Genomic DNA, 25,315 nt, shown 5'->3' on the forward strand with positions numbered 1-25,315 from the left:
GGCCACTAAAAAAAGAACTACTTTTTAGAGCTACCTGAGACAGGGTGGGGCAGAGGAGAGGAAGCGGGAGGAAACAGACAAGCAGGGCTATGCAACAAGTAAAGCTCCTCCCCCAGCACAGATGCGCCCTTAGAAGCACCTAGTAAAGGAGACATTAGCACAGGGAAGTAGATAAGATGCCTGAAACACAAGGGCCAGGCTGGAATCCCTATCATCACTCTTAACAAAACTTCATGGGCAATACCACCTCAGAAACAGTCACATAAACAAAGATCATGTCATCTGAAGCTCCAAAGAAAAACGCCTTGGTTTATCTGCAGATTCTTTAAGCACAGCAGGGACAGCTCCCCGCCTGCACCACAACCCATAGACCTTGGCACAGAAGGTGGACACTTGGTGCCCATGCAAATCTGGCAGGAGACACTTGGTGCACCAGCTCACCTATGACCCTACCCTAATACTGAGGAAGAAATAAATTAGGACTTCTCATCCTAATTTACTGAGGCAACTTCACAGCAACTCACACAGCCATTTTCTGAAACGCCCAACACTGAGGCCCCCACGCCCCTTCCTGCTCCAGGAAGTCTGGTGGTAGCCAGGGTGTGGTGGCCAGGGCGTGGTGGCGGGAGGGCAGCCCAACCTCCAAGAACAGAACAAGTGCAGACAGCTCTGACGTGTAAGGGAGGCATGTGCCCATGCTCAAAAGAGGCAGCTGGAGTCCTGAGGCCCTTTCTGCAGCACGCAAACCAGGAGTGAAGGGTAAACAGAAAGGCAGCTGAAGTTCGTGTGCTTGCTTCTGTTCACTTTACACACAGCCAACAGTATCCTCGGGAGACAGAGACCCACCCTGGGTCCAAGCCCCCAACTGAACTGCTTCCTGGGCTACACCAGGTAGACCTGGGCTGCCCCACATGCGGCACATCATGCATCTCTCTCAAGTGGGCACCTGCAACGTGGCTGGTCTGAACAGAGGGGCTGAGGGTAAAACACACCTCAGGTGGCAAAGAAAAAAATAAAACCAATGAAAACTATGCCCGGTGACTTTTATGTTGACCACGTTAAGTTCACAATACTTCAGGTGTGCTGGGTTAGAGGTGTGCTACTGAAATAAACTCTGCCTTCTCCCCCCCTTTTCTTCACCAGGCCCCTAGAGAACGTAAATCACATGTGGTCCACACTCCAGTCCTGTCGGGTGGAGCTGACGCAGAGCCTGCAGGAGAATCGCCCTCCCCTGCACTCCTGTGCCCGGGGCCCGCGCTTACCATCCTCCCAGGAGAAAGGCCGCCGAGGGGCCGCAGCAGGCCGCTCCGGCAGGTGCACCCCTGAGGCCTCCTCGAATCCAATGCTGTCCACTTGGCGCCGGGCCTGCCTCAGGACGACACCACCCTGGTCGCGCAGCCTCACCGCGGCTCTGTAGAACACCGTGTCCTTGGCGTTGTACCTCATGCAGTTGTCCACAATGAGGTCAAAGTCCTCCTCAAACTCAGGGAGGCTTCTGTACCCTTGAGCCTCTAACCGCTTCCTCATTGTGGCAAAGTCCATGGGCTGTTTAATGTGGTCCAAGTAGTCTGGCACCTGATGCAAGAGGAGCAATAGCACACAGAAAGGACTCGTTTTCATTCTAGAGAGCTGGCACACACGCTACACACGGAGTCTCACGCACATGCAACAGACACGCACACGCATGCACACACAGCACAAATGACTCTCACACTAACAAGTGGCAGCACTGAGACACACCGAGCTTACACCCACATCCCACGGGTGCTGCTGACTCAAGCTCCCTTCATTAAAACCAGAGTAACTGCTGAACCCGGCTGGGGAGACCCTCCCCAACTGCTGAGGTTCTTTCTAAGCGAGAACTGTAACCCACCTCATTTCTAATATTTTACAATGGGATGTACCACTTTTATAACTTAAGGAATAGGTTAGATAAAATTGAGAACTGAGGAAAACAAGCGATCATGTGTCTACCTGGTCGGCGTGTGCTAAGGGGAGCAGGGCGCGCGGTCCGTGTGCACACCCACCTCCTTCAGGCTCACCGGCTGGGCGAATATGCGAGCCGGGTCCTTGTCCTGCAGCTGGTCCAGGACGGAACGCAGCAGCACCGTGAGCGGGGTCAGCCGCAGCTCCAGTGCCATCTGCTCCACCTTCACCTGGAGAACACGTGTGCTCAGCACTGACACCATGAGGCAACCCTGTCTGCACACATCCACTCCCTGTCCCATGACTGCTCAGCACTGTCCCACGGTCCACAGCCAATACAAGTTCCCAACTCCTGGCGGCCTAGGTCAAGGCACGCCACACATGGCTCCCCGCAAACACCCAGTGGGTGCTTCCCTGGCCCCCACCTTGCCGGGCCCCATGTATCCCAACCACTATACTGGAAGCCACGCTGCCCCCACCCCTCCCAGGCATCCTTCAGGGCGTCAGTGTCACCCCTCCACAGAGCTGCCTACCACCCAGGGTGCGAGGACGGCTGAGCAGGCCTAAAAAGCCCACCCACACCCTGCGAAGCCCACACCCCACGCGGGGCCTCACCTGCTCCCGCTTGAGCTTCTCGCGCTTGCGCAGGAGCTCGATCAGCAGGCGTGCGCGCTCCAGGTCGTGCCGCAGCCGCTGCCAGTACTTCAGCTTCTCTTTGGCGGCCTGAATCTCCTCGTCGTTCTCTCTCTGTGAAAACAAATCAAAAAGCTGAAAGTCGGCCTTAGGCACCCACGGCGGCGGCAGAAGCCCAGCCCTCCCCATAGGCCCCAGAGAGCACAGGGGCAGCAGCGGGGCTGAGCAGGGTGCAGGCTCCACCCCGCAGTGCGCACCAGGGTCCCCACAGGTGGAGGGCAAGAGGCCTTCTCAGGACCGAAGAAGCAAAAGGGCCTGTGACGAGAGCAGCCACTCTCCTTGACCTCAGGATGGGGTGGGGCTCCCACCTCCTGGACCCTGAGAATAAGGCAGCAGCCTGGGGAAGAAACAAAATACAGAAAACACCCAGGCTGGCAATCCTGGCTGCCAGCTAAGCCCATACAGGTGGGTCTGTGCTCTGGACATGCGTTTACCTGTTTCCATTCTATGTTTCAACCCTGAGAATGTTGTACTGAGAAGTCAAAGAAACAGAGGTGGTAGGAGAGCAGATGGGGTAACAAAGGGGGGGGGGGGGCTTAGGGCTGTGGTGCCAGGATGCACAACGCCCGCCTGATGCACTTCCAACCAAGCTGACACGTGGTCCTGACCATGGCGGAAGCCCCCGACAGCCCAACAGGACCACCCCAGTGCAGAAAATGAAAACCACAGATGCTCCGTGTCCCTGCCGATGCAGCACCCGACCAGCCCTGCCCCAGGCTGGCCCCAGCATGTCAACCTCGTGTCCTACCTCACCCTCCTCTCCAGGCTCCACACAGCTACCTCCCATTCACTTCTGCACACTACCTTTCCTGTCCCTCAGGGTGTGTGTAGGCCCGAGGGGATCACTGTTCACTCCCACAGCAGCTGCCCATCCTCAATTCCACTCCTGGGCCCACCTTCGATTGCCCGCTAGTGACACCGAACCACAAAGTCCACATGCCCAGAACTGGGCCCATTCCTCATGTCCTGTCTGCTGAAGGCCCACCCTCTGCCCAACCACAACCCCCACGACAGACCCAGCACAGCCAACGAAACTGCTGAAACCACACTCTGCTAAGATACTCAAATCTGTCCCTGTTGCAGGTTCTGATCACAGCAGCCCAGGACACCCCGATCCTATTCCAACTTTATGTGCATGTCTCCCTGGACCAAGGAAAGGTCTCACCTCAGACTGCTCCCCTTCCCACTCCTGGGACACACTCACCTACAGCCTCAGCCAGCCATTCACCATGTTTCCAGAGCATACACTTGTCAAACCCTCTTTTCTCTCTCTGGACAGCTCTGCCCACTCCACCCAGACAGGGCTGACACAGGACTGGCCCCCAACCCGAGGCCCCCGCCCTTGACATCCAGCTGCCTTACTCCCAGTCTGAACACCTGGCAGAGGAAGGGGAGAGCTCTGCCTGGAGAGTAGACACTACTTTCTAATAAGAGCTGCAGTAAGGGACACACAGAGGCACAGGAGGGAGTGAGACCAGGTATGGATGCTCCAGCCATGGACCTGGGTTCAGGGGACCAAGAAACGTGGCCTCAGAATCAATCAACCAACCAACCAACCAGGATAACTCCATGTTCTTTAAAATTCTCATGCATCGCCCTGTCCAGACAGGTCCATTGGTTAGAGCATCGTGCTGATGTGCCAAGGTTGTGGGTTTGATCCACAGTCAGGGCACATACAAGAATCAACCAATGCTCGGCCAGGCGTGGCTTGTTGACCTGGCTATTGGGGTTCGATTCTTGGTCAGGGCACATGCCCAGGTTATGGGCTCGATCCCCAGTCGGGGACGTGCAGGAGGCAGCCGATCAATGACTCTTTCATCACAGACGTCTCTCTCTCTCCCTTTCCTTTCCTCTCTCTGAAATCAATAAAAGATATATTTTAAAAAATAGAAAATCAACCAACAAATGCATCATTAAGTGGAGCAGCTAATCTATGTTTCTCTCAAAAAAAAAAAAAAATCAATAAATTTAGTTCAAAAAAAAATCTCAGGCATCAGGAGTCCCTAGTAATGTCAGTGGTATAAACAGGCCGGCAAATGCATAAAGAGGTGGATTTCGAAAACCAAGGTCCCGAAGAGTATCTGAAAGCATCGGGTACCAGGATGGTAACCGCAGGTGGTGCCTGTGCACTTGTGCTCACTGCCCTGGCTGGAGGACCAAGATGCATGTGGAGGCCTCACCTAACCAAAGGGCCCAAGTTTTCTGACCCAGCTCCTGAGTGGTCTTTATTTTCATGTAGAACCAATCCTGGAAGACCCCAAAGTGGGCCAGAAGTGGTTGTTTCTCGCACCAAAAAGCTACCTAAAGAGGATTTTAAAAGACCATACTTGAAACCGAGCCAACTTCCCCTCGATGAACAAGGATGCCCACTGCTGGGGCGACAGCCAGGCCCCTCCACGAGGACCAGCTCGGTCAGATCAAAATCCATGCTGGCGGATAGGGCAGACCGGCTCCACAGGGTGAATGCCCAACACATCCCCCCAAGTCCCAGGCACTATATGGTAGAAGACTCCAAGGGGCAGTGGGGTCCAAGCCCCTGAAGTAGGTTCTGGGGGGGCTGGCTCCTGCTGCTGAACCTGATGCCTTGAACTCCAGGAGGGTGAAGGCCAGACCAGGCCTTGGCGGGCTCCGGAGAGACCACGAGGAGGCACCATCCTGTAGCAGCACGGCTTGCAGTGCAGGGGCCCCAGGAGCGCCCAGCCACCTGAGGCGCCTCATTTACCCTCAGAATAGCTGGTCCTGTCTGTCTGTCCACGCCCTCACCTCCTCCACGGAGGTCAGACACAGGAGAAAAAGGCTGCACCTGACCTCTTCCAGGGCCCAGCTCGGAAGACATCCAGAAACACAAACAGATGAATCAAAGTAAGCTCTGACAGCAAGTATTTTTAAAGCTTCAAAAAACATTAAGATCACACCAGCCTTCAGTGTGTAACATTACTGCTCTGGAACCCCCCAAAAAAAATCAACCCTTAAAAGTGGTTTTGGAGCAACCCTTCCACCACCGCTCCTGTCCTTCCCACAAAGTACCCACCCACGTCTGGGCAGCAGCCCACACAGGCCGGGAGCACGCTCCACAGCCATGTTAGGAACACCCTGCCGCAAACCGCGGCACACTCCAGGGCTCCACACTGACCAAGCCGACTGGTATGGACCCATATCTGTGACTTTCCTGTGAGAGCCCACATTTGTTTCTGTCTTCTTGCCCTTACAAACTTACCTGTGTGACAGGAGGCAAATCTAAGATAACTGATTTCTCACCATGTGTCATCAATGCCTCCTGAGACACAGGCAGGTGTTCACAGGCTCCCCCAAGAGAAAGCCTCTCAGTGTGGACAGGTCCTCACCTTCCTCCCTCCCTGCCCCTCCTCCTCCCACTTCCATGCCCCCAAACCTGGTCCAACCACCACTGCCCCAACAGACCACATGAGCTGAGCTGTGTACTCCGTGCCCCTGCCCAGTCCCGTCGTCTCTCAGCGGGCCCATGTGTGCAAACCCCATGGTTCATCCATGGCTCTATGACAGACGAGTGCCCTGGGTCTGCATCCTCTAGTTCTCCCGTTTCTCTGCATCACCCTACCTCAGTGTCCTGATCCCCCACAACACACACCTCATTTCATTGCTCCCAGAGCCCCTTCTCTCACACTGGAGGCCTTGCAGGCTCTGGTCCCAAACTCCTGTTCCACATTTCGTCAGCACATACTAAGGACACGCCAGCTCCAGCCAGGAGTCCCATGGACGTGAGTCCTGGCATAGCCCTGACGGGAACACAAACTCCATTCCCAAAGTAGAGGGATGAACATGCAGCGCGTCAGCTAAGCAGGCATCACCAACAAAGGCAAGATCCCAGATCAGACACAAAAGTTGAGGGTATGTCCAGCCAGCGTGGCTCAGCGCTTGAGCATCGACCTAGGATCCAGGAGATCATGGTTCAATTTCCAGTCAGGGCACGTGCCCAGGTTATGGGCTCAAACCCCAGTCGGGGGCATGCAGGAGGCAGCCGATCAATGACTCTCTCATCACTGACGTTTCTCTTTCTCTCCGTCTTCCTTCCTCTCTCTGAAATCAATAAAGACATATTTTTTTAAAAAAAAACAAAGGTTGAGGGTAGACTGGAGGTCCAGACTCGGCTCAGTGAGTGCAGGCTGCGCATGCGCCCAGGCCTCCGGGGCCCACAAGCGGGCACAAGGAGAAACAAGGAATGTGTCCAAAGCTGTCAGCCATCCCAGTGGCAGATGGAGCAGGCAGCTGACCACTCAGCAGGCCAGCAGCACGTCAGGATGCTCACAAAGCCCGGACTCATCAATGTGTGTGCCCAAGGTAGCCAAGACCTTGGGTTAAGGGAGCCGCTGTCAGTGTGCTGGACCCTGAACCCAGACAAGGCAGGCAATGCCCGTCTACACAGACACAGAGGCCTGAACCTGCCACACACTCCATCCCTCACCACACTTGAGACCACGTGTGCTGGCACACTGCACGGCTGCCATTCAGATCCCTCCGGACACCCACACCCAGCCCTGAACCACTGAGAGGAGAGAGGCTCAATCACCACACCCTCAAAAGGGCAGCGGGGTCCAAGAAGCACACCCCTCAAGCCCTGAGGCAGAGAAGGGTCAGGGGGCACATCCCATCTTGTAGAGGCCCAGAATCTTAACAGTTTCTCTTTGGTTTTTAGAAAATACGAAAAAAAAGACATTAAAATCCAAATTTTAAAAAACTGAGCATTTCAACGTGTTAATACGTAAATTACCTGTTTTGTCACCACAGAATTCAGAAACGTTAACAGGACGGATTCCCTAAGAATGACGTCAATGTCCAGGCCAGGGCAACGAGGTAGAGAGGGACACACTCAGCTCAGGACACACTGTGACTAAGAAGGGATGGCACAGAGATGAAAAGTGACACCTCAAGACGTAGCAAGATGCTGATTCGCCAACAACTAAAAACATCTGTCTAGGCCTGTCCTCAGTGGCAGGCATAGTGGAGGGTGGTGACACTGGAGGGACGGAGTTCTTGCTCAGTGGGACCAACTTTAAAGCCAGAACAGCCCACCAGGGAGTGTTGCCCAACCAGAGAACACAGCACTGGCCGCCAAAGGCCCGAGATACTCCCCACCAGAGAACCCCCCCCAAACCAGCCACCTGCCAGATCCAGAGCCCTATCCCTGCCCACCCAGAGCACCACGTCCTGCTGTGTCTAGCAGCACTCCCTTGGCCTTGCTCAGCACCTAGCACCTCGGCAGCAAAAGGGACAGAGCAACGGAACCATTTAGACAGTGGTGGTACAGAAGCCACACAGGATCCAACTCCAGCTCGTCAGAGGGTAGTCCTTCTGTGTGCCCAGGACAGAGGGAGCAGCAAGGGAACTGACTAGACTCCACTTTCCGCAGAGTCCTCTCAGCCTCTCAACCCAAGGAGGTGGCCACACCCAGAGGCCAACCACGGAGCACAGAGCAAGTGGACAACGCCAGCCAAGAACTGGGGCAATGAGCAAATGACCGTTGTTTTCAAACTGTTATATAGCCAACTTCTGACTTTCTAAATCCATATTTTCGGAACTGCTTTATAGTATCAGATGGCTCTATAGATCCAAATTAAGTACTAAAAGTAAGAGCTTGTTTGGTTTCTGTTTTTTTTTACAGAGTGCTTCACAAGTCTGCGTGCTGTTCTCGAGCAGGGGCCATGCTAACCTCTATCATTCCAACCTCAGTATGTATGCTGCCGGAGCAAGCACTGGTTCTGTTCTTTTACAAAGCAAAATCCGCCCAGCCAGAGCAGCTCGCTGGTTAGAGCTTCAGCCTGTGCACCAAAGGGTCACGGGTTCAATTCCTGGTCAAGGGCACGTGCCTGGGTTGCAGGTTTGATGCTTAGCCCCAGGTGGGGCTCATGTGAGAAGCAACCAATCAGAGAGAGAGAGAGAGAGAGAGACTCTCTCTCCCCCTCCACTTTCTAAAAGTCAAGGGAAATAATATCCTCAGGTGACGATAAACAAAAAATAAATGAAAACTATAAAAAATGAAGAAAAAATTCCTATAAAAACCAAACCTGTTCCCTCTCTCATCTCAGCTCTTGCTTCCTGCCCTCTCCACTGCGGTCAACACTAACTAACCCAGCCTGCAGAGAAAGGCACTTTTAATACATCACTCGTGCACAACGTTTCCAAAACACAAACACCTAGTCCAGCTCTGACCCACACCCATAGGTCCCGGGCCTCACCTGCTGCCACTGCCTCCCTGGGACCCCACCACTCGTAGCCAGCACAGCTACAGCTTTCCCTTCCCCAGAGATTCCCGACGTGTGCAGAGTGGGGGAAGGAAGCAGAAGCCAAATGCAGGACCACTGGGGGGCATGAACCAATGAAAGTCACCTGTGCAACCCACAGCCAGCAGCCCGGGACAAGTGTAGGTCCTCACTGGCTTCTAGGATCAGACAACACTGGGCTCCACAGATGAGAGGCCTGGAACCTGAGAGGCAGGCGCTGGCTCCTGGGGGCTGCTACGTCTGCTCAGCAGTCAGGAGGACGAGACACACCGAGAGGTGTTCGAGGGCACGTACCTGCTGCGTGCTTCTTTGGGACTGCAGGCTGGACTGGAGTCGCCTCAGCAGGGGAGCGCCATTCCTAGAGAGCCTTTTGAGTAGCCAGTAGCTGTGGGCTCTCTCAACAAACTGCTTCTTCCGCTGAATGGCCACCTGATTCGCAATCCTATTTAATCTAAAACACGAAAAACTCAGAGTTTAGCTTGAAAGCAGTACATTAACATGTTTTCATCATGGAAACTGGAAACGACAGTGCTGCTTTTAAAAAACCACACGTGTTCACACGTGTTCCTCCCTCATCATGGCGCATCAATGCTCCATCCTGCTGCCCCTGGTTCTGCTGAAACACAGTCCACCTTCTCCTGCTGTCCACAGCCTCCTCCACTTTCACCACTCACATCCCCCACACTAAATCCTAGAAGAAAACATGCTGACACAAAGCTCTGCCTGTCCCAAAACTCCTTCCCTGTGGTGCTCTCCCCGTCACGCAGGCTGTGAGCAGCGTCTGGGATGCTCCGCCGGCTACAGCACAGTGGCAATGGATCCCTCAGAACAGCTGCCTCCCAGGAAGGGTGGGCATATGCGGGGCACCAGTCACACTCGGTCACCTCAGAGGAGAAGAGATGGGAAAGACAACTCAAGGTAGAAGCAGCAGCCAGGGCCGGGCTGGAGACAAAGGGGCTACTACTCACTGGAAGGACACTGGGCGTTTTCCATTCTCCTGCGACTACTTCATTTTGTGAACTATAAAATGCAAGGGCTTTGTAAAATGGCCGGAGGGTGGGGGTGGGTGGGAGGATGACCATTTAATGACCCTTCGGGTTCCCAGAAAGCTCCCCTTTCCCTAGTTATCACCCTCCTGATGAAACGAAGAGCAACTCATCAATTTGCTTCACAAGGACACTGAAAGGTAACCTAAGTTCAATCTAAACTAAGAACAACAAAAAATGCAACAAGAAGACATTCCTCACTGTACACCACAATCAAAACGTCAGGACAAAAATCAAGGAATTTTAAGACCAAACTTTTTGAAGAATGCAAATCAAAAGTTTTACAAAATAACCAAAAAACAAAATTGTAAGAGGACCCCCAGCTCAACCATGTCCAGGCCATGATGCTCCTGCCCTGAAAGACGGTGGCTCTGGTGCATTTCTCAGACTGTCCAAACCGCGCTGCTCCTGGCTGGCCTCCGGGCTGAGTTCTGAAGGGCATGAATCGCCCACAGCTGCCCTCCTCCTGGACCCTAGACCACCTCCTGTGGCAGGACACGGCTCGAATCCTTTGGAGGGACCTGACCGTGGGGCTTTACAGAAGTGGCCCTGTCATGTATCAAGCCCCAAGAAGGTGCCAAGAGCCTCCGCCTCCATAGGCAGACCCGGAACCCAAGTGTGTCCACAGCCTGCCCTTGACCAAGGGGCCACAGGCCTGCACACTGAAGGACACCTGGTCACACACCTCAGCAACAAGCGACGACAGGAGGTGCACTGGGCGCCCAGGCTCTGTATGCAGCCCCCACACATGGGGCTGTGGCGGGGCTGGTGCTGGGCACCTCACAGGTGCTGTTTGGGGTGGGGTTTTGTTTTTGCCTAAGGCATCACACAGGTGCGGTGAGTGCATAAATCTTAGCACATACAGTGCCCCATCTCTGTCCACCCAAACCACCATTCTAACACACATACACTGGGTCATTTCCATGGTCAAATGAAGCAATGTAGATAAAAGTATCTTTTAACAATTTCAAGGTTCAACGAAGTGCTGTTTGGCAACATGCTTACAAGTAGATTCTGTCTCATAAAACAAGCTACCGTCTCCTCTAGAATGAGGACTTCTGAGCTATCAACAGCCACAGGGGTGAGCAACAAAGCTTTGGTGAAAATACATTCAGAACTGTTCTAAAGTGCTCATTGAGCGACTGCACCGAATGGTCTACCTCATGAGCAGCAGAGTCACAAAGGAGCGGGGGGCGCTGAGTGCCAAAGCAGCACTGGGCAGACACCCACCATGTGCTCCCGGAAGGACAGAGCAGGTCCCGAGAGCAGCGGTGCCAACACTAAAGGTAGCCACCACATCCATCTGCACCCATCGCCCCAACCCAACCACCACTCAGCAAGCAGAGGGCAAAAGAATGTGGGAAACCAACTGGGGAAATGCTCAGTGGAGGGGCGGGGACGGAGACAGGATAGGGAGCCAGCCCCCTCCATAAACTCCAATAAGAGCCCAAGAGGGGCCATTTAAAGGAGAGACTTCAAGGACTCATGTTTTTAAAGGCACAGTAAACCCTGGTGTTCGGAAAGGGGTAAGCAGGATGGGAAAGGGTCCCTGAGGGGCTGGGGGCTGGCCAGGTCCTTCTCAGGTGGATGGTGGTAACCAGCATGTCTGCCCTATAGCCCATTCACTAAGCTATGGCTTTTACACTTTCTGATTTTGTACCCTATTTTAAACTTTTTTTAAATGTGGTATTTGGCAAGGGTATATTGAAAGGATTGAAAGTTTGATTTTCTCAAGCCATTCTGAAGATACCTTAGGAGCAAGATGCCCCCCAATGAAAGGTACACAGGCCTAAGTGACAGGTGCATGGTAGTTGTGGTGGAAAAGCCCGAAGCCCGCGGAGACCCACCAGGAGACAGTGGTGGACTCAAAGGCAGGAGCTGTCCACTTTTAGCTTCTGGAGAAACTGCAGGTCAGCTGATAAAACATCAATTTGTGATTTTGATATATAACTTGGAAGGGCATTTTCAAAACTAAGTACATCACTGCTACAACAAAGCTGCTTTTATACAACCTACCTACACGTGACCGAGGTTTCCAGCACTCATGTCTATGGTAACAAACACCAGGAACGGAACTAAGAGAGACCCCATCTCAGTGCAGGAAGTCCGGGGACCTGGAAGCCTGTTTCACTAAGATGCGCCCCAACTCCAGGTCACCTGTGGTTAAGCAGCTGCTCTGGTTCTACTCGTGTGTGTACAATTACAACCCGGCCAGGAAGAAGCCTCAACACTCAAGTCCAGCGAGTGACAGGCTAGCATCTGGACAGCAGCTGGTCAGCAGTCAGCCTGAGCGGAGGATGCCTGGCAAACAGAGCTGTGTCCGAAGTGACGCACCTTTTGATACGTGCAAACTTTCAACAGTCTCGAAATTATACCTTTCCACTGTGTAGGGTGAAAAATACTGGATTTCAACTCGAACACGTGGAAGGTGCAACACTGCTTTTCAAAATTACTTTGATGGGTTATATCTAGAGCATCCCTCAGAGGAGAAAGGCTGGCTCAACGTGCTGTGTACCTAAGTGAGGGAAAACCTTGAGGCTCCAGACGCAAGGAGGATAGAGCTCTGAGATCCCTGGGGTGCACACGTCCATGACCCTGGCAAGGGCACGCCATCACCCAGTCGCACCAAGGTGGCGGCCTGCAGCAGGGGGTCTTCCCTTGGCTCACTAACCAAGAGCTGAGATTTCCAAAGTCAGGAACTGGGCAGAGCCCAATTTTATTAGAAATCCCACCAGATACTCACCTCCCTGTAGCAGCCCCAACCTTGCCCAGCACATCTGAGCCTCACTCTGTGGTCCTGCTGGGGTGGGCCCCTCTGAAAACTAGCACCTCCTGACCAACATCAGGAGAAGCGAAGGATCTGCTGAAAGGAAAACTGGAGGGAGGGCTGAGGTGGACACTCATTTCTAGCCCTCATAGGGAAGATGACCCAGGCAAGAACAGACTCAACTTCTAGGTGGTGAAGAGGAGTGGGGGGGGGGGCACGTGGACACAAGACATCAGATCAGACACCAGAGGAAACAAAAGCAGAAATAGTCCGAGACACTGGTAACACCTTAGTCACCAAGAAGTAGGGAATATCACTGTGTCCAGATGGGAGAATGCATGGCACCTACATGGTACCTGGGCATACGTTCATTAGCAATGAGAACACCAGACAAACCCGAGAGAGGCCAGCTCTACTAAAGGGGAAGGGCTGTCTTCTTTAAAAACAGGACATCTCAGCCCTGGCCAGTGTGGCTCAGCAGTTAGAGCATTGGCCTGCTCACCGTGGGGGTCACAGGTTTGATTCCTGGTCAAGGGCATGTACCTGCCTATCAATGTGTCTCTCTCACATCCATGTTTCTCTCCCTCCCCCCTCCCCGCTTCAACTCTCTTAAAAAAGAAAAAAAGCAGCTCACGTGAGGATTAACAAAAATCAAAGAAACAAACAAACAAAAAAGGAACATCTCAGAAGATGCTGAGCAGCTGTGGAAATGTCCAGACCAAAGGAGGCTGACCAGACCAGGTCCTAACTGTCCTGTAGATACAGAGAATGAACCAGACCAGGTCCTGACTGTCCTGTAGATACAGAGAATGAACCAGACCAGGTCCTGACTGTCCTGTAGATACAGAGAATGAACCAGACCAGGTCCTGACTGTCCTGTAGATACAGAGAACATAAAGAGAAATGGCAAAACCCCACTAGGCTGGAGAGTTTCTCCTGTGGACTGAGAGTCTGCTCTGAGTGCAGGGGATGCTTGGAGAAGGGACCAGGCCCAGTGAGACAGGGAGCACAGCAGATGTTTTGAGTGTGGTTGACACCAAGGTGGTCCCGGCAGAGGAGACCACCAAGCAGGAACCCCAGGAGGAGGGGACCTAAGGGCGGTTGGGGCCAAGCAGGGCCTGGGCCAAGGTGTCTAAATGGCTGATGGCCATGGATCACAGCCCACAGCACTGCACTCAGAAACACTAATTTTAGTTCAATACAGGAACCTCTCATAAGAGTCAAACACACCCGAAGAGCACACTGACACAGTGGTGAGAGACACACACACTTTAAGCACCCAGATTTTTTTCCCAGAACTATTTTATTTTCACTCACTTTGGATCTCTGACCAAAACAAACTGCTCAACAGATGTCCTATGTCCTGCCTTACTAGAGGACACTCTTTTAGGCTGGACTGGGACAGACTCGCAATGAGATACCCAGTCGTGTCTCCATTCCACCCCCCAATTAAAACCAAGGAAAGTGGCCCTGAGTAGCTCAGAACGTCATCCTGATATGCCAAGGTTGCAGGTTCAATCCCCCGTATTTCTCTCCAGCCCCCATTCCTCTCTCTCACTAAAGATCAGTACGTGAATACAAAATTTTAATAAGCCCAACCGGGCATGGCTCAGTGGTTGAGCATTGACCTAGGATCCAGGCGATCGGGGTTCGATTCCCGGTCAGGGCAGATGCCCAGGTTGTGGGCTGCAGCCGATCAATGCCTCTCTCATCATTGATGTTTCTCTCTCTCCCCCTCTCCTTTCCTCTCTCTGAAATCAATAAAGATTTTTTTTTTTTTTAATTTTTAATAAAATAAAACTGAGGAAAGTAATGAAGTCATAGGAGTGAGAGAATTAGATAACTTAAGACAGCACTCAGGCGTTGCCAGGGTGGCTCAGTGCTTGAGCATCGACCTAGGATGCAGGAGATCACAGGTCGATTCCCGGTCAGGGCACATGTCCAGATTGCAGGCTGGATCCCCACTAAGGGGGCTGTGCAGGAGGCAGCCAATCAATGACTCTCATCATTGATGTTTTTCTCTCTCTCCATCCCTCTCCCTTCCTCTCTCTGAAATCAATAAAGATATGTTAAAAAAAAAAAAAAGACAGCACTCAGGACAACACTCACCCGAGGACTCCCCACCTGCCCGCTCCTCAGTCACCAGCACACAGTGGTCTGACAGTAACAGAAACACGAGTCCTGTGTGTCCATACAACCTGCACTTTTTACTTTTCAGTTTGGTTTTTAGTGCTGCTTTCCAAGTAGCCAATATAAAGGCCACTGGGGACCCTGGGGAGAGCTGCCACCCCCGGCCAGTAGGCCTCCATGACTGCCCACCACAGGCATCCACAGGAGCACACAAACAGCCCTGCTGCTGTGGGGCGTCCAGAGAAGGGCTTCCACCTGAAAAGGCCGAGGCAGCATGTCTCCTGTGTCCCCAGTCCAACTTTTATAAAATGTAGTAAAATTAACTGCTAAAAGCATGAAAAAAGTACATACAAAACTCAAATCCCACCCTTACTATTACAGTCAACAGGTGTAAAATTCCCCATCCAGTGGCCACCAGGTGCTGGTTCTCCCGTTTGTCCTCAACTGGTGTCCAGACAGTCAAGACACCCACCAGCAGCGTCCTCGAGGACACAGAGCTGTTGACTAGAGCCTCCATCCTCACCAGTAACTCAAGCAACACCTTCTTTCGCAGCATCTGCAATGACTTAACATCCATGTAAGTGACCCAGTGGCCAAGGGGACCAGGCTGGAATACAGACCACAGAGCACATCAGGCTCTCATTTCATGAGGCCCCAAAGTGCAACCAGAGATACTTAGCAAATCTGTTGCTTTGGGGAAAATTGGGGAGAACTGGTCAATTAGGCTGAGGGAACCAGGAGGCTCCAACTCAAGTCATTCCCCTGACCTGTCCCCTCCCCATGAATGAGCATCGAGTGGATGCAGAACCAGAGCGGCATCCAACCCGAGGAGCGGCAATGGGAAGCAAGCATAGCCCCCAGCAGAAGAGCTGGGACCGCACTCACCAAGACGTTCTCCTTTTGTGTTGTTTTGGGGGAGTTTTGGGTTGCGTTTTCTTGTGTGTGTGTGTTTTGGGTTTTGGGGTTTTTTTTTGTTTTGTTTTGTTTTTTCAGAAGAGCAAAAAAGGGGAGGAAATTTTCTCTCCTCTTTAGACCTGACGTCATATCTTTCCCAGTTTTAAGTAAGTTGTTTCTGTATTGGAAAACAATTTTTATTTTAATGAAAGTAGGTACACAGATGGGCACAACTGGAGATACTAGGACAACTACTCAGGAGTAACTTAAAAAGCCCGGGTACTGCCGGCCACACTGCAGGCCAGACCCTGACAGGCAGAAGTCCCAGGACGGCCAAATGTCCACCAGATTCAAGCCACCCCACCTCTCGAGCATGTTCCAGCACCACTGTTCCTGGCCACAGGAGTGGCCAGGCCCTCCAGCCTGACACCGCCAGCCGGAGTTCTGAAATGGGTAGACAGAGCCTCACAATACACCCATGTCTTTAGTCCAGAATTTCCTACTTAAAGAAAAAGCAACCTTATGACTTAAAAATGCTAAATAATGTTAAAAAAGTTAATCTTCTCTTTTCAAGAACAGACTATGCCCGGCCGGCGCAGCTGAGCAGCAACCTAGGATCCAGGAGACTTCAGTTTGATTCCTGGTCAGGGCACGTGCCCAAGGTTATATACTCGATCCCAGGGACCCTGCAGGAGGCAGCCGATCACAATAACTCTCTCATCACTGATTTTCTATCTCTCCCTCTCCCTTCCTCTCTCTGAAATCAATAAAGACATACTTAAAAAAGAAAAAAAAGGAAAAAAAACACTAACTTATAATCAGTCTTGGTTATCTTCTTTACTTGAAAACTTAATGTTTAAACCACTCAAATTACAAAGCACTTACAGTTCCTGCCAGTCCTCCCCCTTCCTTCTCAGAGCCGCCTTTCCCCTCTGAGTGGAATAAGGGAGATCCTTCCTCTTCTGAGACCCTCAAAATGATGCTGGATGGGTCCCGGTCCCTCTTCCAGCAGCTGCTGTCCCTCTTCCAGCCCCTGCTCCAGAGCTCTGCCCCAGAGCGCCAGCCATCGTAGCTGCTGCCCTAGACAGTCCCGCACCAAAGGCTGTGGAGAGTGCCCAGCTTCCCCCTGCACACAGCATGCACCCAGCTTTACCCCAATCCACACTCCCCTGGGGCATCCTTCACACACCCGAGGTTAATGCCTTGGTCTCCCAGCACCTGCCCTGACAACCCAAGGGGTGATCCAATGCCAGCCACTGCCAAGGAAAGAGCAGCAGGGAGAGCTTCCAAAGTGGTAAAGTGACCCAAAACGTTAGGGCTCCCCAGAGTATCCTGGCAACCCGGACAGCAAAGCCTGTGGACACAAACACTTGTCCAGGTACATCCTTTATCTCTACTCCAAATTGTAGTAACAGCTTATTCCTAAATTAGGAAAAGAATAAAACAGAACACGGGCCAGACTACACCTTTAATACATGGTTTAGCTGCATCACCTGCTTTGAAATACTTAGGTCCAAAGCATAAGTTTTCATCTTATGCAGGCCTGGGCATCTTAGATGCTCAAGTGCATGCATTTTCCAACTGAAAATGCTTCCTCCTGCAAAGGTCCTGCAGCCCCACAGCACAGCAGTGTCCCTGCCCACCTGGAGCAGGTACTCACAAGGGGCTGGACACAGGGAAGGGAACCCTTTAGACTTCTGGTTTGTCTTGTTTCAATTTCAGTAAAGCTGAAATTTTTAGGGCACTTAAACAGAAGCTCTTGATACAAATCCTACACTTTTTGACTCAGAAATCCAAGTGAAACGGTTTTTTAAGTCAGGTTGACTTGCGCACTTGGCTCAGTGGTTAAGCATCAACCTATGAACCAGAAGGTCATGGTTTGATTCCCAGTAAGGGCACGTGCCCAGATGCAGGCTTGATCCGGGGGGGGGGGGGGGTCGTGCAGGAGGCAGCTGAACAAATGACTGCCCTGGCTAATGTGGCTAAGCGGTTAGAGCATCGATCCGCACACAGAAGGGTTGTAGGTTCCATCCCCAGCTCTGGGTGGGGCATGTGTGGGAGGAAGCCAATCTATGTGTCTCTCTCACATCAGTGTTTCTCTCTGTTTCTCCCCGCTCCCTTCCTCTCTCTATAAAAAAATCAATGGAAAAAATACCCTCGGAGAGGGATTAACAACAACAAAAAGTTAATAAAAGTCAGATTGACTGATCTGCAAGAGATGTCTTGCCCGGCCAGCGTGGTTCAGCAGTTGAGCATCGACCTAGGATCCAGGAGGTCATAGTTCAATTGCCGGTCAGGGCACAGGCCCAGGTTTCGGCCTCGATCCCCAGTAGGGGGCAGGCAGGAGGCAGCCAGTCAATGATGCTCATCGATGTTTCTATCTCCCTCTCCCTCTCTCCCTTCGTCTCTGAAATCAATAAAGACATATTTTGGGGGGGAAAAAGAAAAGACAGAGATACCTTAATGGTTCTGAGTGGTTTCCTCTGGGTGGAAGAGATTATGGGCACATTCTTTTTCACTGTTCGAGCTTACTGATTCTGAAATTAGACACACTACTTTGTAAAAGCAAAATATTTCATTTTGGGGGGAAAAAGTCACACTTCTCACTCTTAACACAAAGTAACTGCTTGCTCCTCTCAGGACAAAACCAGTGTTCTAAGGGGCAGATCCCACTACTCTTACAACCTAACTAGACAGCGTGATGAAAATCGTGATATATTAAAACCAAACTATACCTTTTCATCACGTGTTGATGGGCATGAAATATTTTACATCACTGACACACAGGAAAACAATACGAAAAGCTAACATTCAACATACTGAAGGTAATTCTTACTTAACCACAAAAATATCCCGGTAGTCTATTATCCACTTGATCTGTAAGATAAATGCAATTTTATTTATATGTGACTTGCAGACAACAAGATAGTCTTGTCTCCTGAGCAGACATCCATTTGCATCTTGACTTCACCAGCTCAATGCTTTACTTCCTTAACCAAACGCTGAAAAGCCCTGTGCCCTATTTCAAAGAAAGTGTACCACTTCCTCAAAGCTCAAGGAAGTGTTGGAGTGGGGACATCTGCTCTCCCAGACTCACAGGGCACTCACTGGCTCTGATGTGAAAGTCAAGTCGCTTACCTCATGTTCTGAACAAGAGCATTTTGAAAGATAATGGAATAAAAAGAGGAAGTCTGTAACAAGAGGAGAAGGCTAAAAGGCAGAAAAGTTCAGGCACAGGAGTGGACACAACTGGATGAGGACCGGCCCTAAAACACGGGCAAGAGCATGGCGGGACCTGCCCACAGCAGGTGCCAGCAGAACCCGGGCCTCACCATGGACCACTCTAGGTCAGAGAGCCCTACACTGGCCAGGCAATGTTCCCATCATGAAGGAAACAGTCAGGAAAACCAGAAACACTGTCACACAACAGGAAAGTGGCCAGCTCTCCCTCCCCATAGCAACCTTCACCCCACTCTGATCTCCACCCCAGTGTCTTCCTCCTCAGCCACGATGCTTCACTTTCCAACAAACTACTTAGAAAAATCCTACAAGGTTTCCCAAATTTTGGTGGGGAAGAAAGGTGAGGAAGAGCATTTTATTAGGACAGAGAGGGCTACCACACCTGGGCACTACAGGGCCCCAGACCAGTTACTGCAGTCAGTGTAGCCACAGTCACACCACCAGCACCTAGCTTACCCCATGGACTGTGCGGGCATTAAGAAAACATACATCCTTTCAGGTCTAATAGACTCAAGTCTTCTGCAACATTCATGCTCCCACAAAGTAGTGAATGAATGAGGCCGCATTTTAGGGGACCACCAGGAAGCTTCATAACCAGAAGGCACAAGGATGCCCTACCACAGCCCTGCAGGGTCCCTCCCTGGCACTCCCATTCTAGGCTCATCCTGGCCCCCACACCCGCACATGCTTACCTCTGGGGGGGGATATACGGAGCGCACACGGGTGGCAGGGCCGCACAGGGCTCGCTCAGCGTTTTCTTCACCTTTTTTGCTTTCTTCCTGACCTTGGATGTGGACCTGACTGTTTTGACTGAACTGTCTTTTCGACACACACCATTTTTCATTTCGACATCCCCATAAATGTTCAGAGGCCTCCGGATACAGCCCGGGGGCGTGTGCACGTCACAGTAAGCGGTCTTTCTGACAGAGAAGGTCGTGGCGCCCCCCGTCAGTTCTTTCACGGGTTCCATTTTCATATAGAGGCCAGCCTTCTGGGCACAAGTCACATGGAAGGCTGTGTAGCAGTTGGCCTTGTGGCACTGGATGCAGGCGCCCACACCCTTCTGCTTGCAGAGGTAGCACGTCAGCTTCCACCGGGCGGGAGGGATGTTCCTCACACCATCGATGGGCTCAATGAACACCGTGTTGGCAAAGCCGACCTCCGGGATCCACAGGGCACACACCACGTGGCCCCAGCGGTCGTCATCTGTCTTTTTGAAGGCACCTCCCTTGTTGGGGCACAGCACGCAGTCGGCGGGTCGGGCCCGGGACTGCAGGCAATGCCGGCACAGCCACTGGCCCTCAGGGATGTAGGGCACCCCATAGCACTCCTGGTGCACGGCCAGGTTGCACATGTCGCAGAAGAGGATCACATTGCTGTTCTGGCACTCACCATCCATGCAAATGCAGCACACGGCATCCTCGTCGATCAGGGACTGCTGCTCCCCCTGCTTCTGATTCTCGCAGTAGGACTCCTTCTCGAAGCGGTCCATCAAGAATTCAAACACGCTCTGCGACACAGCCGCCACACAGTCGCCCTTGCGCTTCTCGTTGACGATCTCTAGCCAGGCGTAGTCCTCCTCATCCATGTCATACTCCACCTCATTGTCCAGCTCCTCGGCTGACTTCTCCACGAACTTGTAGTACAAAGGGGGTCTCCTGGGGGCGGATGGGGGGCTGTACTCCACAATCCGCACCTTGGGCTCCGGAAGTGCGCTGGCCGAGGCTGGCGTGCCATGGGTGCTGGGAAGGGCCTCATTCTTCTTTTTCACTCGGTTGTTTTTGTGACGCTTAGTTCTTAAGCACACGGGTGGCCTCTCACTATTTTCTTTATTGCTGTTACATTCACTCATTTCTTGAGCAGTGAGGTCATCTTCTAATATGATCTCCAGTGGATCAAAAATACTGATCCTGTGCAGGCGCCCCTCAATTTCTATCTCCACCATCCTCTGAGCTTGTGCGTAGGTCAGGGTTTCTCGCGTCGGGGAGTGCTTAGTACTGCACGGGGAGGAAGGGTGCCTTGCTGTAGCACCTCGATGACATCGTCCTTTCCTCCTCATTTGGTACTGACTCCCTGAAACAGAGGCAGAGGTGAAATTAACTGGAGAAAACCGCCAGGCACACTTGGGCAGAGCTAGCTAACCCACTCACGCTAAATCAAAACTCTCAGCTAACGTTAACTTTGAGGTTTCTAAATCACTCATCCCAAGACTCATGATCGTATTTCAACAGCCCATGCCTCACCAGGGACTCCTAGGACCAGTCAGCAAGGAGCACCCTCGAGAGGCATGTACAGCAACAAGCCCCCCACCGCCTCGCCTCCAGTATCCTCTGTGATTCCCACTGCTCGCCAGCCACCTTCCTAGATCAAGCATAGAGGCCACTGAGATGATCGGAACATCCCTCAAGAGCAAGTGTCCGCGCCCTGAGCCCAGAGGAGCCTAGAGGAGCCCCCACACAGGTTAGACTACAGCAAGTATGGAGGTTGTGATCATGAGGCAAGGGTGCCCAGTGGCTCCCCGCTCCAGATCAATGTACCCCAGGAACCACTCTCCTTCCCAGGAGAGTGCCCTGGAGCCCAGTGCACCATTCTGGCAGCACTCGTGCTGGAGGCCAGAGGCCTCACTGATCTGACCACAGCTGTCGTCCTTCCTCTCTATGAACATGTCCTCCACACCCGTGTTGAGGCACAGGGCCACCAACCACACCAAGAACCAAAAGGAGAGTCCCATACTAATCTAGGGAGACAGTCTTCACCCCCAGGAGGCCCCAACCCAGCTTCTGCAGGGCCTCAGCAGTGACCACCATGGAAACCCCCCATGGGCCATTCAGCCTGCCCCTTCCCCTCAGGGGCACTTCTTAGCTGTTGGATTGACCAAAATGCCAGGCCAGGCCCCACTCCTTCCCAAGTACACCCACCTAGACACATACACCGTGCCAGAGACACATCTCTGCTCTCGCTCCACGGTGAACCCCGCACTGCCTGCAGAACCCCACTATGGGTTTGCCGGCAATGGCTCAGGCACCTGAAATCTTGGCCAGAGATTCACAATTTGCTCTTTTCAGCCTGCACTGTGTCACTAAGTCTGTTTTCATGTGAAGCCCCCTGACTCTGACGCTGGATCACTGCCCACCAAACAGCGTCTGTCACCTTAGGAACTGACAACAAGGACCTCTCTAGGATCTGAGACTCCGCCCTCCAAACAAAAAGCAAAATAATACTTGAGACTGGCTTATAAACATTCTAGGTTGGAGCCCAAGGCCCACAGCTGCAAGTAGCCAGCCATGGTGGCAGCCCAGTATCAAGCGCCTGTGGGAGCCTGAACCACAGCCTCACAGCCACCTAGCTGGTCTTTGGGAAAAGTCCTCAAAGAACGGGCTTCACTTCGTAAGTCCTGAAAGGAAGTCCCAGCAGCCCCTAAACGCACTTTTTAAGCCAAGCCCTTCTGAGTGTGGTTTTCTTTTTTTCTTTTGTCAAACAGAAGTCCACACTTTGACAGGAATTCCTTAAAAAGTGAAGCATGGCAAATCCCATGGTCGGCCAAACCCCGACTCACCAGCACTCAGGGGCCTTCACGTGAACCAGGAACCCAGCCCTCAATTCCTGGGGAGTGGTCAACAAAGGCACCGCCCAACCAGCCCTGGACCTGTAATCCCTTCTGAGGGGAGCTGGGTGTGTCCCCCAGGTGTCAGTGCCACCACCTGCTCAGAGAGGACCCTAATGGAACCAGCTCACGTCACACTACTGAGGTGGGGCAGGAGCAACAGTTGCTTACTCATCAGATTAAGAGCAAACATGTAATTTTCTCCTCTACAGCAAAGTACCAAGTAGCTCTAACTATAACCAGCCCTCAAAACCCACACTGTGCCAATGGGTGCTGAAGCTCTATCTGGCCACTTCCCACAAGAACTTCACCTACACTGAATGGTCAAGGCAGCTCGGGAGGGGCAAGGAGGTGTTCAGCAGCACTGCCCGGTAGTACTCCACCACCTCGCCTGCCCCATCAACACACCGGCAGCCCCGTATGGGGCCCTCAGGCTCCACCCACCCTGGGTGCTTCTGTACAGGAACAAGCATTTCCAGGGGAAAGGGATCAGCAAGGACAAGTTGCCGGCCTCTCCATAAATAATCCTGTTCCACGCATCCAGAAAAGCCATGTGGGCCTCAAGAGGGGAAGACTAACGGTCAGTTCACGTTGTCAGCCAGCCGTTTCCTGCCTGGCTTTGGACAGGTCACTTAACCTCCCGGAGCCGCTGCTCCGGGGCGCTGTGCGGTGTGAGCACCAGCAGCGCACACCTTGCACACCTTCCGGCTGTGAGCACCTGGCGCTCAGGCCCGTGCCCGGTGGGGCAGGTGCGGGCCCGGGGAGCCAACAGCACCCTAAGCCCATAACCGTTCCGCGCGGGGATCAGGCGGGGGTGAGGTCTGCGGGAGGACGGGGCCCTTCGCGACAGGGTGGCGGCGGCTTCCTGGGCGTTAGACGTTGGTCACAACTCACTGCGAGCTCACAGCAGCTGCGCTTTCTGCTCACGGGGCCTCAGTACAGTTCCTGCTGCAAAGAAGGGCCCGGGAGAGCCGGGGCACAAGTCCACTCCGCCGAGGTTACTGCCAGCAGCGCCCGGAAGCGGGAGGGACGCCTCCCTGCGCCGCCGGCGGCCTGACCTTGTGTCCACCGCCTCCCCGGCCTCCCGGGTCTCGGAGGAAACCTTCAGCGTCGGGCCCACGGCAGGCCCCGGCCCCGGAGGAACGTACCAGCGTGTCTGTTACATAACGCGACCCGCGGGCGCGACCAGGGCGCCCGGCCGGCACCGCCAGCTCTCGCGCCGGTCCCGCCCCGCAGAGGCCGGCCCTGCGCCGCCCGAGCCCGAGGCCAGCGCGGCGGGCGGGCCCGGAACGAGCCCGGAACCAGCGCGCCCCCGCCGCCCCGGCCTCCCCGCCGCCCGGGCCTCGCGCCCACGGCCCGGCCTCCTCGACAGCGCGGCCCCCGCCGCCCCGGGCCACCCGGCCCCCGCCCCTCAGCCCGGCCTCCGGCGCCCCCGACGCCCCGGCCCCGGCCCCGGCCCCGAGGCCCAGACTCCGGCGGGCCGGCCTCCCCGCAGCCGGGCCTCGCCGCCGCCCCGCCCCGCGCCCCGCGCCCGGCCGCCCGGCCTCCCTCCGGCCCCCGCCCGCCGCCCGCGGACAATGCGCCGCCGCCGCGGCCTCAAACATGGCGGCGGCTCCGCACCGGGCGCCGGGGGCCCGCGAGGCGGCGGCGGCGGCAGCGGCGACCCGGCCCGGCCCCCGCCCACTCACCTTCGGGGCCGCGGGAGCCCGGCGGGCGGGCGCGGGGGCCGGCGCGGCCGAGGCGGCGCTAATGGCGCCCGCGGCTCCTCCGCCAACGGCCGCGCAGGCCGGGCGCCGCCGCTCTGGGCCGGGCTCCTGGCGGCGGGCTCCTGACCGCGGGCTCCGGGCGGCGGGCGGCGGGGCCGGGGCGGCCGCGGAGGCCCGGGGCCCGGCCGGCGGCGGGAGGCGGGAGCGGGGCGCGGGGCGGGCTCGGGGCTGCGCGGACGCCCGGGCCGGCTCGCTCGCTCGCTCCCCAGCGAAGGAAACAATGCGGCGAGCGCTCCGCCCGGCGCGCTGCGTGCGAGACGTGCCCCGCCCGCCGCGTGACGCAGCGTCGGGGGCGGGGCGGGGCTGGGGCCGCGGGGCCGGGGCCGCGGGGGGCGGCGGACACCAGGCCCGGGGGCCTCGGGGCGTCGGGCGGGCGAAAGGAGCGGAGCGGGCCCGAGGGGCGCTGGGCGGAGGGGGCGCCCGAGGGGCCCCAGCGGGGAGGAGCCCTGGGAAGCGGGTGCGGGGCTGGGCAGAAGCGGGGACCCTGGAGTGGGGCTCCTGGGCCGGGTTGCGGAGGAAGGCGCCCGACGGGGAGGGGGCCCCCCGGGCGGCGCCTCGGCTCCCTCGGAGGACCTGGGCGCCCGCACCCAGCCTGGGGACAGGGGCCAGCGGGGGCCCGGGAGGCTGCTCGGGAAGAGGGGGGGGCCCCCACCCATGCTCGGGAAGAGGGGGGACCCCCATCCATGCTCGGGAAGAGGGGGGCCCCCACCCACCCCGAAGGCAGACCCTGGGTCTTCTGAGCAGGTCAGAGCTTAGCCCACGTGGGCAGGCGGGAGCCCTGCTGGGGCGCCCCCCTCCCCCCGCCCCTCCCCCTTCCACCCCCCTCCCCCGCCCCCTCCCCCTTCCACCCCCGCCCCCTTCCACCCCCTCCCCCGCCCCCTCCCCCCGGCCTGACGCCACCCGGTGTCCTGAGCTGGGACTGAGACCCACGGCCCGGCGGACCAGCCCTCGTGCTCCACCCACCCGGTGCGTGAGCTGAGGGCGGCGCAGGA

The 25,315-nt window shown here is 54.7% G+C and overlaps 1 protein-coding gene across 2 annotated transcripts in view; it reads right to left on the bottom strand.

Annotated features, from left to right (window-relative positions):
• BRD1 (bromodomain containing 1) overlaps positions 1-24,303 on the bottom strand; it is a 43,229-nt gene extending 18,926 nt beyond the window's left edge. Inside the window, exons 1-6 of one of the 2 annotated variants that reach the window (XM_087814988.1) lie at positions 24,246-24,303; positions 19,646-21,026; positions 9,171-9,327; positions 2,542-2,673; positions 2,028-2,156; positions 1,263-1,575 (exon numbers count right to left, since the gene is read on the bottom strand). In XM_087814988.1, the coding sequence (XP_087671114.1) occupies positions 1,263-1,575; positions 2,028-2,156; positions 2,542-2,673; positions 9,171-9,327; positions 19,646-21,012 (2,098 nt within the window). In that variant the 5' untranslated portion in view covers positions 21,013-21,026; positions 24,246-24,303. Of the gene's footprint in view, positions 1-1,262; positions 1,576-2,027; positions 2,157-2,541; positions 2,674-9,170; positions 9,328-19,645; positions 21,223-24,245 lie in introns of those variants that run through there. The other variant, XM_016211707.2, reaches the window with a different exon arrangement.
• Between the last annotated feature and the right edge of the window lie 1,012 nt (positions 24,304-25,315).

Source organism: Miniopterus natalensis, chromosome 2, assembly GCF_054644295.1.
Source record: "Miniopterus natalensis isolate mMinNat1 chromosome 2, mMinNat1.hap1, whole genome shotgun sequence".
Taxonomy (NCBI): domain Eukaryota; kingdom Metazoa; phylum Chordata; class Mammalia; order Chiroptera; family Miniopteridae; genus Miniopterus; species Miniopterus natalensis.